At 37.3% G+C, this 12,902-nt stretch overlaps 1 protein-coding gene across 1 annotated transcript; it reads left to right on the forward strand.

Moving 5' to 3' along the window:
- The first annotated feature begins 1,501 nt into the window (after positions 1 to 1,501).
- Positions 1,502 to 11,442, forward strand: srgn (serglycin). The gene is made up of 4 exons (XM_084718693.1): positions 1,502 to 1,659; positions 4,471 to 4,612; positions 10,232 to 10,452; positions 10,560 to 11,442. The coding sequence occupies exons 1-4, from the start codon at positions 1,605 to 1,607 to the stop codon at positions 10,658 to 10,660; spliced, it is 519 nt and encodes a 172-aa protein (XP_084574819.1). The 5' UTR covers positions 1,502 to 1,604; the 3' UTR covers positions 10,661 to 11,442.
- Positions 11,443 to 12,902: the final 1,460 nt, after the last annotated feature.

Below are 12,902 nucleotides of genomic sequence, written 5' to 3' on the forward strand. Positions count from 1 at the left end.
TCATTTTAAATTATTTGTACACTCTTTGGGCAGTTTAATCTACAAGGTACAACATATTTAATTAGTTGATCATATATTCTCTTTATCAAATTCTCTTGCCCAAAGTAACTAATCATCAAGGCAAATAAATGCACCACTTTCCCAAACATTCATACTTCTTCAACTGCTTCTTCATACAAATTAAAGCCAACAACGCAGTTTAGCTCCCAGCCTATTTGCATCCTTCATCCCTTTCCCACTTTCACAACTATCTCTTTTCAGTTTCTATCTACTTTAAACCAGAAACCCCATTCAAACCTTTAAATGCTGCACACCTTTCTTACATTCTGGGTATTATTCAACTTTTGAAGCAAGCAGTGCAGTTTGGCACCTGCTTTTCAACATCCAGCATTCGCACTGCATAAGTAAAAATCTTGCTAACTAATCTTAGTAGCTAATAATCAAGGCAAAGAAGTGCACATTAGTGGAGTAGATAGAACTACATTCAACCAACAATGAACACATGAATGCATGAATCTGCAGGACATGAGAAGACACAGGACTAAAGTACACCCAATGAAAAACAAGTGCAGATACACAAAAGCATGCAACACTGTAGTACACACACACATCAAACACACATATTATCAAGCAGTGTTTTTGGGGGTTCTTAGCAAAAGCAGAAATAGAATATTTGAACTTGATCATATTTTTTGGAAGCTGGTACAACAGCAGAAGAAATGGGGTTGACATTTTTGATTGACTGTATTGTGATCCTGCTTTGATCAGTGATTGACTATGAGGACCTTATCTTCAAACCAAAAAACAACAACAAAAAAAAAAGCTCAGAAGAGATTCTTCAAGAAAAAACCTCTCAAACTGGGGTCCACAGTCTTATGTGCATCTGTCGTGGGGGTCCTGGACACGGATAAAGTTTGGCAACCTGCACATTCCCATGACATATAATTGATTTTCCTTGTTTTACCAACTGAATTTGATACTGTTGTTGAGGTAGTTCATTGTTGCTGATGGTTGTATTTCTCTGTTTCAACCTTGTGAAACTCAAAAAGAAACGTTACTCCAAGTTAAACCACAACTAAAGGAAAATGAAGGGGTGATACACAATCATCTCTGTCGCACACAGAGCGTGTAAAATTGCTTTTTGTGATGCACAGAGCTAAGCAGAACAAATATAATTGAAGTGAACTGGATTCGTGTAAAAGCAGAAGCTCTCACAGATATTATCGTCCTCTTATCTCGATACAAAAATGAGCACACAGTAGCCAAGTGAGCCAAATTGTCGCTTCCTCTCGGTCGTCATGATCAGAAACTCAGATTGAATCTTGGCCACTATCTTGTGGTATTTCCTCAGCCCTGGTGTGCTTTTGCGCAGCTAATGCAAAAGTTTCCACTGAGGATGTTAAGTCATTTTCTTTCAACACAGAAAACTTCAGGAAACATGACGCACTCAGAGGGCTGAGCTCTGTGTGCAGGGGGAGTTTGACTGTCTGACAGGGAGTTTACGCTCTTATTATCCTTCACCACGCAAGAGGAGCTACATCTCAGAGAGGAGTGCCTTTACTGTATATTTAATTATTTCGGTGTTTTGATAAAGGAAGCTGAGGATGAAGCTGATTCTGTTCTTCGTTATCTCCTGCCTCGCCTTACATAACGGAAAGGGTAAGTCGATACTTAATTGTTAGAATAAAATGCCTTGTATGTGTCGCAGTAGACTTCAATGTGGAGGCTTTAGACAGGTTATAGTGGAGACACGTTAAATCTTTTTAGACAGCTAAAGTGCTCTTAAAGGACACCTTCCCAAATATGAGAGCACTGGCTCACCCAAACTGGGGTCTGAGGACCTTTGATTGACAAGCAAAAATCAGGAACCTAAAGACTTCAGGTGTCAGCATAATGTGCTTACCGTAAATTACATGACTCACATACTCATAAACGTCAGTCTCTCTGGGCTGATGGCGTATCGCCCTAACTTTAAAGAATAGTATACAACATTTTGCTAAAAAACAAAAACAAAAACAAACAAACAAACAAACAAACAAACAAACAAACAAAAAATGTAATGTCTTTTTCCCCAAGTGGTTTACAAATCTGTTTGTTCAAAGTAAATCATTACTTGGCCCCTGTGTATTTTTTTTAGCTGATACCAAACAATAATAAAGCTTAAAATGAATCGTCAGGTTTAATCTAGGGCTGCAACGTCTATAAAATGTCAGAAAATTATGACAAATGTTCATCCCAATTTCAAAACTGCTTTTAAACCGAGAAAGGAGGAAATCTACGTATATGAGAGGCTGACATTTTTGCATAAAACTTTTAACATTTAAGCGATTATTAAAATAGTGTAACAGTTTAAATCTTTTTTTTTTCTCACTTGTCCAATTGGGCAAGTGAGTTGCTCAGTTTGCTGGCCCTACATGGCATTTTACTTGCTCTGGGCAAGTGGACAATCCTTAATGTTGTGTTTTGTGTTTTGTGTTTAGACCCTGGCATAATCTCCTCCTAATCTACCCACTTGAAATGTGTGGTGGGGGGCTGTGTTTTCTTATTTTCTCATTGTTTTGCTGTGCTCAGGAGCTTTGTCAGCCCAAAACGTAGGTATTCGACATCAGTATCTTTCTGGTGCGTTCATGAACAGCTCAGACAAATTCTACTGATTCTACTTTTAAAGTCAAAACAACAACTAAAATATTCTGTTTACATGTTATGAACAAGGCTCAGCACTTTGAGTTTCGCGTGGGAAAATATGTGGGATCTGCTTGATCTAGTACAAAGTCTATTAAATTGGAAATACCAAAGGCCTTTCAGTTTCCGAGTGAACTTTCGATGTGGCTTGTTGAACACTGTAACATGTGAGGGGCTTTTTGGACTCTCACCATGATACAAGAGACATAGTGTCAGTTTTTAATCTAGAGGAAGGAAAACTGCATGGGGAATCCCTTATAAATGTTTAATAAAAGATTATATCAGGTACTATTAAAGTTATTAAAGAAGTTATTGAAGAAAGGTATTTATTAACCATCAGTATCCAAAGTATTACTCCAGGAGTATTTGTTTTCTATACATTGTTTATATGTGTAGACCACAAATGAGACATTGTGTGTTGCTGGCATGTGATACCAGACAATTAGGCCATCTGTCTTTATAGTGTATTACTTCCCTTTTTACTGACACACAAGATTCAAACTCCTCATCACTGAAAACATCCAATTTCCAGTTAAATAATTTTGATACAACTATCAATAGTCTGTATCAGGATGCCCAAACTTTCACTCTGAGGGTCAAAATAGAAACTAATGTAATGGTGGGCTTTACATGGGCCAAAAACAAACACTTAATGTATTGTTAAGGGACAGTTCACCCCAAAATCAAAATAACATATTTTTTCTCTGGTCCGTAGCGCTATTTATTCACTGAGATAGTTTTGTTGAAAGTTGCAGAGTTTGGGAGATCTCAGCTGTAAAGATGTCTGCCTTCTCTCCATTGTAATGGAACTAGATGGAACTCAGCTTGTGATGCTCAAAGTGCCAAAAAAAAAATTTGAACATTTCAAAAGCAATGTCTCTTTCCAGAAGTCATGACCCAGTTATTTAAGATAATCCACAGACTTTGTTGTGAGCAATTTGATGTTCTACCAAACTCCACACTCCAAAAGTATCGTCGTGTTGAAGGAAATGTGTATCTACTCATGGACAGGAATAGGAAGAAAATAGTTTGTACATGAAACAGCTCACGAGAGGGTGTAGCTTATTCTTGATTTTGGAGTAAACTGTCCCCTGTATTGCAAGTTTTGTTTTTTGACTGATTTCTTGCACATCACTTGTTTTAGATTACCTTTGGCAGTAGTATCAGTGTGATGCAAAAATATCACACATATCAAGAGTGTAGAAAAAACAGGAAAGAGATTCTTCAGAGCACTTGTGTGAAATTTGTTTGATGTAGCATTCATAAATCCATAGGAACTAGAATCCCGACATGAATCATTAAACTGTCACGATCCCCTGATCAGATGATTAACATGAATTTTGTTTTACATGAACTTTGTCTAACAGAGAAAGATGGCTAATGCAATAATGTAATATTTAGCTGCAATGAAACACTTCACAGCTGCCAGCTGGTTTCTTTACACAGGATATTGGTGTAAAATAACTGTTAATGGTTTTAGCATCTGATAAGCCTCCTGGCCAACTGTCTGCAGTGTTTCTAGAAAAAACTGTGATGCTGTTATTTCCTACTCCGACACATTACTGAAGGGAGTAAACAGCTCTGAAGCCCATTAGGCCAACTGTCACTTTACCCTGTTGCAGCAGAATAATGTTGTAATCTTCTGAAACACTCCAAATATGGAACTAGTTAACTCTAATTGTCACACTGAACTGATTCAGATGAGCAACCAGATGTTGAACACTGTTTTGCTTGAAATGCAGCATTAAATTTAAAGTGAAACATCAGTGACCTTCTTTCTGTCTGCAGGAGCACCTGGAAAGGCTGTGTATAAGTTTGTGAGATGTAACCCCAAGGGTGACCAGGCCAACTGTGTGACCCATCAAAGTCCAGAAATGGAAATGAGTCCAGACCTACCCGCCAAACTGCCTGCTTCAACTGCACAGTATCTGTGAGTATTCATGTGAGAGTGTGCAAACTAGGGACGTAATGGTTTCTTTGCTCAGAGAGAGGTGAGAGTGTGTCAGTGGGTTCACTTTGCTGTCAAAACAACCATCTTTGTGATAATATAGTATACTGTTGTCAGATAAATGCAGACTTTAAATATAGAAATGCTGATGCTGCATTGGATCTGTCACCTTGGTTAAAACAACACAGCCACTCCGGCAGCACAACCTCTGTCTGTGTGTATTCATGTGCGTGTGTGTCTGTGTGTGTGTGTTTGAGAGTATAAGTGTGAGGTAGGAGGCCAAGAAAAGCCAAAATAGAAGACAACGTGGAGGGAAGAAAGATGGAGGGACGGACAGAGAGAGAGGGCAGGGAGGTTAGAGCTGGAATGAGAAAGACCGAAAAATATCATGCTCTGTTTCATATTTTAAACAATTTAAGCATAATTTAAAGCAGTAAATCGAATATTTTGTTTCAGAGCACTGAAAAATATTTTTACCTGAACTTTGTCCAGATTATTTTAAGGTGGATTTTTGTATAATACACGTCTTGAAAAAGGATGCAGTGGGAAAGATTAGGAAATTAGAGATGGCATAGCAAAAAAAAGTTTTATCTATTGTATCAAATGAGCTGTAAAGAGCAAAAGAGCAATGAACATATTAACTCTTTTACATATTATCATAATTCTGTGGTGTGTGTGTGTGTGTGTGTGTGTGTGTGTGTGTGTGTGTGTGTGTGTGTGTGTGCGCGCGCTCAAGAACAGTTGATCTCTGTGTCCTGCAGACCCTGATACAGAAGCAGCATAGTCAGTCCAGGGCATCTTGTTGAGACTCCCAGATGGATAAAATGTACTCATAAGAATGTGGGTGTAAATCCACTAATTGCATGACTTGCTTCAGTCACTTTTTCTGCTCTTGTCTCTGCTCTCTGATGGGTATATACAGCATGTATTCACTTCTACTTTAGAAGATGAATCTCTTTCCTGTGCTGTCCTTTCATGTCCTGTTGGCTGAGCAGTGCACGTAATAATGGCATCAGTGTAAAACATACAGTACTTAACGTTGAATCAACTTCACTCAGTTCACTTAACTCATTAAATTATATTTTGAAAGAAACTTGACTGGCATATTAGCAGACTACCCAGCACGCAACTGTTTGGGAGTTAAAACTTTCTTTTGACCCCTCTGGTTTGTAATTAGGAAAAACAGACAATATGGAACCTTGATAATAATGAAAACAGTGCGAACCGTGATTAAGGTTAGTATCACATTTATTTCCTACCCCTGTATAGTTGGTTGATTCGCCTTAATATCTTATGCTTATGGACCCTGACCTTGGATGTTTTCTCAGATTCATTTACCTCAGTTGGTTTTACAGTTTCAAAACTCACAAGACGACTTTGAACCAATTATTCAACCCATGTTTAGTTAACTCAGATTTTTAAGCCAGCATGTTTAACTTTAGGTTGAAAGAGCTTTAAATGATTTACAGTGTATGATTTTAACATGATCATGGTCATACTGTGCCTGATGTCATCACATCTTCTATCACAAAAAGCCATAAATACACATTTGTCACTCTGTGATCCACTTGTTGTGTGAGCTATCTGTTTCACCAAAGCTTTTAAATTGATTTTACACATAAATTCTTAAACATTAACAGTTTAACAAAAAGTGTGTATATTCCCCCCAGCTGTAGCATAAATAAATAAATAATAATTATTATTATAATCTCTTTAATTCTTTCTTATTTTTCGTTATACCTCCTCAGAAGTTGTGCTTTTTGTCTTCATGTCACACTTAATAGGCTATACATATTCACTGTTGCACACTTCACGGACCCCTTGGCCTCTGGTGTGAAAAGTTTTTGTTTCCCTATGACAACCTTCTTCTCAGTTTCAGTTAAAACAAAAAAACCCGTCCAATTCTTCAGGCAGAGGAGTGAGTTATATTTGTAGTACAGTAGTTTCATCTCAGAAGGAATCTAAACTATCCTTTTTATTTAGTCTGTCTGTCCAGATCGCTCCATTTAGTTTAACTTGAACTTCAAAACTGTGGCCTGGTATTAATGAATCTGTTATTAATTGCGTGTGTGTGTGTGTGTGTGTGTGTGTGTATATGTGTGTGTGTGTGTGTGTGTGTGTGTGTGTGTGTGTGACTTGTCTAGCCATCAGTTTCCTGTTTTAGAGTTCCTCTTAACTGACACTGATCATATCTGTTAAAACCTTTTTATTTTGAAAAGAGGAACTTTACAAAAATTAATACCTCTGTATATGCTTTATATAATGACTCTGCACATAATTAACAATGGAAACTCACTTATATGTATATATTATGCAAGATGTATATTACAGAGATTATTATTATATTATTGAATTCCACAGAAAGGCTCTGATATTTAAACTGTCATTAATCAGTGCTTCACAGCATATGTTGTGAAGCATATTTTCTGTATGAAGTATGTACAAAGGCTTCAGGTTCAGGTTACTTTATTTGTACCCATAAGTGTTGTGACCCACTTTACAAACATGACAGACAAAGACAAACATGATAAAAGTACTCAAAGGCTCCTGGGACTTGAAAATTGAGAAATACAATTTAAAAATACTTGCATAAATAATCCCTAGAATAAATTAGATAAATTAATAAATCAAGGTCCCAAAGCCCGTGGTATGCTGTATGCTCCTCTTACAATCTGATCATGTGATTTCACCTGGTCTGATTAATAGGACTAGTTAAAAGTCCAACTGAGAATTAGATGACTTGGTTGTGAAGTTTCTATAAACAAGTCTATAATTGATTTATATCACAGAACAGAGACACAAAGGAATAGAGAGGCTAGGTGTGCAGATAGCAGAAGGTATCAGGTGGAAACGAGACAGACTGTGTGAAAGTGGATAGCTTTGAAAATGAAGATTATTCTCATGGAAGGTCTCTGTCTCTTAGTTGGAGTCTTATCTGGCCTCCTACATAATTTCAGCTTGCTTCGCTCCTGTTTGCAGCTCGCCTTGAACAGGAAGCCAGAGGGAAGTGTTGAAAGGAAGTGGGCTGTGACGCTTGGTGGGCCGCTGCTTCTGGTCTATTGTTCAGTACCTGCATATGTGCCGCACTAGTCTGATAATCATGTTTGAGAAATACCAGATTACATGCCAAAAAGGAAACAATAACATAGTAATTAAACTGTAACTGTTCAAATTTCTTACTTTTAGAGATTTATGTCAACAACCTTTGAAAGAAAGTTGGTCTACAAATCACAATATGATAAATGACTGAGTCAGTTCAAGTCTGGTTAAGTTAATGCTGTTTCTAACTCTTGATTGTCTTAAAACTCAGGATATTCACAATCTAGAAGAGTAGAGTTACACCAAAAAGGGATTTTCCTTTAAAAACATCAGCGGCACATTATGAGGTTGAGAGACTACAAGCTGTTTAAAGGTCTTGTGCACACAGGTGTTTTCACTTATTCTGGCTAATTAAGAGTTTTGCTTGTTGGGTGTTGGAGTTACATCAGGAAAACTTCCAAACTTCATGAATCAACAAAAATTAGAAAAATGTAACAGGCGAGTCAGACAGATGTGCACAGTCAGTCCTCAGATGAGGTCTAATCAGGCAAAATAAGTGAAAACACCTGTTTAGGCCTTTAAATATGTGTATAATCTGCTTAATGATGTACACCTGGTGTTTGTTAGCTGCTGTGCCTTAACACCTCAACCTGCTCCTCTTAATAGACCTTTTTCACAGCAGCCGTATTCACATGAAATACTTAGATAAACACAGGTGTAATTAAGTTCCTGTTCAAACAGAGTCAGAATGCTGCTATTGTGCGCAGACATACGGACTATACTTAGACACTGCATTGGCCTGTAAACTAATACATGTAAACAAGGGAGGTGCCATTTTTCTGGATAAAAAGCGCTATAACATTTACATTTCTGAACTGACTTGAATAACTCATTTTCATATTCAAGTATTTGTGATTTACATGGAGTAGGTTGAGGATTGTAAATGTTGTAGTGCTTATTAAATGATAGCTCCCCTGATATGAATGATAGCACACAGGCCAGTCTTGCATAGACCAGTATGGTGGCAACATATGATCCAAAGGTTAATGCAGCATCGACTTACGTATGTCTATGCTGTTGTGCATGTAAGCTCACTAGAAAGGTCCTGCCGCATTAAATGGAACCGGACCTTAATTAGTATGCATCTGCTTAGTTTACATTAACAGCTTCAACATGATTAGTATTATTAGTAGCATCTGTAACGGGTGTAGGCTGAACCTTTATTATAACCCAGGCTTTAGCAGGTGAAGCAACAGCAGGTAACAGTTCAGGAGGTAAGTCGAGGCCAGGCGAGGGATCAGTGAGGAGACAAATGACAAAAACAAAAGACGCTCAAACAGGATTCAATCTGATTTTTTTGATTTAAACAATTTTTTATTGTGCAACGACAGATGTGTCATTGTTGGACTACAGGGTTGCAAAGACCAACAGATCAGTGGTTTTATGTCCAGACATTTACATTCTCAAATTCGTTTTTAAAAGACAGTCTATCCAGTGTGATATAATGTCTGCAAAGCTATGCTGTTGTCTTTTAAGTGTTGTTTTTTTTTTTCTTAAGATATGTGCCAGATGCTGTAAATAGGTGGGAGCAGAAAGAAAAATATATTGAGGGAATTGCAGAGTCTGCCTTTGATTTCAGTTATTGAAAAGTGATCAATTCTTGATTTGATATTGAAATTTTAGGCCTCTAATCAGGAGTATGAAAACACATAAACAAAGCAAGCCATCTCTGGACTTTATAGCCCCTGTTCACTCAAAAATATGTTTTGGTTGATGTTACTGTTGTGCAGAATGATATATACAATATGGCCCTTGATTGTTATATATTTTCAATTAACAAATTATTTTCTCAGTTAAGGACAAGGAGATGTATTCAAATGAGAAGCATTTGATTCTATCATCTGAGGAGCTGGAACCAGTGAATGTTTGTCGTTTTTGCTTGAAAATTTTCAAACACGATTAATTGACTATCAAAGTAGTTGACTATTACTTTCCTGTCAACTGAATCAAACTGACTAATTTGTGCAGCTCCAATGTGCAGACTTTGACACTAGACTAAAAGTCAACTTCTGGAGGGAGACAGTTACTCTGTGCTCACCTTAAATGTGAGTTAAAAAACATGTTTGTATGAGGAACTAACAAACTTACACAAGTGTGATGTGGCAACTTGAAACCTCTTAACGTATACCCTGAAAATACACTGTGCAATGAGAAAAAAGACATCTTACACAAAAGAAAATATTTGCTCATAGATTCTGGGTTACAATTAGTGCAAAGGGGTGATTTAAAGAGTTTGTAAATAGTTTATTTAAGTTTTTGTAGAGAAATATATTGCAGATATGTTATTTAAAGTATTTATAAATATCTAAAAACATGTCTGGTGGGGGCTGATGCTGAGTTTGTGAAGTTTGTTGTTGTTGCTTTGCAGTGCAAATGTCATTGATGATGAGGTAACATGAACTTAAGTATCATTTACTGTTGGACAGCCTTGTCAAACAAACAGCTACAACCTGCTAAACTACATCATCGTTTTTCAACATCTGACTTTCGTTCGGTTTCCAGAGAGGCCGAGCCTGTGGAGGATGAGAGTCCACTGAGGGAGGAGGAAGAGGAGGAAGGGGTGGTGGAGGACGAATCACCAATGATGAATCAAGAGGAGGAGGGGTCTGGAGCTGGAGGTTTTTATGAAGGCTCTGCAGCTGAGGCTCTGTATATGGACCGGGCCTTTGTGCCTGCTGAGAGTGAGACAGGCTCTGGTGAGTCTGTGACAGAGAAAGACAAAGGTAATTTTCTTGGGAAAAGGTCTTGATTTGCATGGATTCAGTAGTTTTCTCGATGTTCTTTTTTCTGTCCCATGTAGTCTGATCTGTGCTTGTTTTTCGACTTGCAGGTGGTGAAAAGAGGACCATGAGGCGGTTGTTCCCCAGCAGGTCTCTGGGTGGTGAGGCAACACCAGCAGAGCTGAGAGACGACAACCTGTTGCAGCTGTAGACTGTAACCCACCCACTAACAGACACACACATACAAACGCAAGGCTAGCATCTGTTTTACTCCCACTCTGTGTTCCAATAGTAAACCAAGTACTGCATCACCACCTGGTGGTGGGAAACCTGGTTGCTTAGAGATTGACAAAGGCCAAATATATATACTGTATTAGTATTTGCAGTACTGTTGATGGGAATTTTTCTCATCAGGTCCAAAAGAAGAACTGTAAACAATGAAAAAGAATCTGTCAGAGTAAAAGAATGGTCTGCATACATGAGATACACTTTTATTTAGTATAAGTTGGCAATGACTTGTATCTGTGCTTTCTTGTGTAAAAGATGTGTAAGTTGGAATATCCTTTTTAATATAAAATCTGAAATATGCTTTAAAATAACTGTAATATCAGTGCAATAAATTGTCCACGCATTGCTCACTCTGTGTAAGTGTGGTTCCAACCTTTTCTTGGAGCTATGAGGCTGTTTCTTGAAGACACACAAAAAAAACCCTTTATTTATATTATTTGATCCCTTTTGTCTCAAATATTGCAACACTTTACACTTACCCAGGAGGGTTATGCAATCTATTTTGGGAACTCCTGGTGTGCAAGGTTTAATGAAAGAATCTTGCAAACCCAAATCCCTCAGGAATGGATTCACGCAATCTTAACCACTGTGAGCTGGAACATATTCAAAATATGTAACATGCACATGCATGCATTTAAACATGCTCTGCATTGTCTACTTTGCATTTGAAATACTTTTATCAATAAAGGATTTATAACAACAATATACTATTGTGTTTCTGTATATTTTATGAAAATTGTTCTGTTATTTGTTCTGTTAAATGTTTCTTATATCTCCTCAGTGAGTCAGGTAGGATGTGAGTCTCAGGTTTGTATGGACAGGGTTTGAATGAGTTTATCCTCTCCTGCTCCAGCCTTCATTTTTATATTTGCTAGGGATGTAACAATACCAAAAACTTAAGGTATCATAATACCATAATAAAACGTCTTTGGCAATTAATATTTGAATTATATGTGTAAAATTGCAAACCAAAAGCAAACAATGCATCTGCCTATAGCAGTCATTTCCAAAAATAAAAATAAAATAATCAGCCTTGTAATATCAGGGTGGATATTGTCACAGTCTGGTGTGGGATTATGATATTTAATGTATTGTTACATTCCCATTAAGGATATGATGGATTTTTTTTTCAGTGTTTTATAGTTATGCCATTTCCTAGGAAAAAACAAACAAAAATCACTGTTTTCACAAAAATGTAAACTGAATTGATTTTACAAATCTCCTTTTCTAACATAAAGCAAATGTGCATGTAAGGCAGTAATAATCATAAAAACTTGACTGACATGAAATAGTCGGATAAACACAGGACTTACCAATGACACTAATGAAGGTTGTGTTCCATTTAGTGTAGCAGAGCCAGCATGCACAACAGCAGCACCCTGACTCTGTTTTACCGGAACAGAACAGGACCTTCATTAGTATCACTGATAACACCTCTGTTTATCCTTCCTCCTTTCATGTCAAAATAGTTGCTGTGAACAAATTCTACAGTTAGACACTAATTTAAGTATGTTACAGACTGATAAACTATCAGGCTGATATTATACCAATATTAGTTTATCACACATGGTCTGTCTTGTATCAGAGTTTATATTGCTGCATAAGCGACCACAGATTACAGTAGTAAAGAAATGCCAAAGATGTGTCTGAGGAAATGTAGAAACAGTGTTGTTATTAGTTTGTCCACCAGAGAGCACTGATAAGCTTCATTTTAATGCCCCAGTTAGTAAATATTTTGGTCACAATTAACAAAAAAAACATAATATTAAAAGTCATATTAAAAACATATTAAAAGCCCAGTGTCGATAAAGTTTTGGGGGCAGTTCATGAGAAAGCCAAACAAATGTTTCACTTGAATAAGCTGCTACAACTGTCCAATAGAGAGGGAAGGAGATAAATTCCTACAGCCTATAGGAAGTAGGTAATTTGTTAGTGTTCAACAGGAGGGATGGATCTGGTTCATTTCATTCATCCGCAACTTGCAAACCGACTCATTAATGACTGTTTTGATTCTGTATTTTTACATACCTCCCTACCATCACCAACACCACTTATATACAGAATATTACAGATCCAAGATGAAACTGACAGAAGAGCAGGTATAAGAGAAAAAGTAGCAATTACAAATACATCTATCACTTCATCACCACGGACACTGCCATGGA

The sequence above is a fragment of the Lutjanus erythropterus genome, chromosome 1, assembly GCF_056507025.1.
Source record: "Lutjanus erythropterus isolate fLutEry1 chromosome 1, fLutEry1.hap2, whole genome shotgun sequence".
Taxonomy (NCBI): Eukaryota; Metazoa; Chordata; class Actinopteri; order Lutjaniformes; family Lutjanidae; genus Lutjanus; species Lutjanus erythropterus.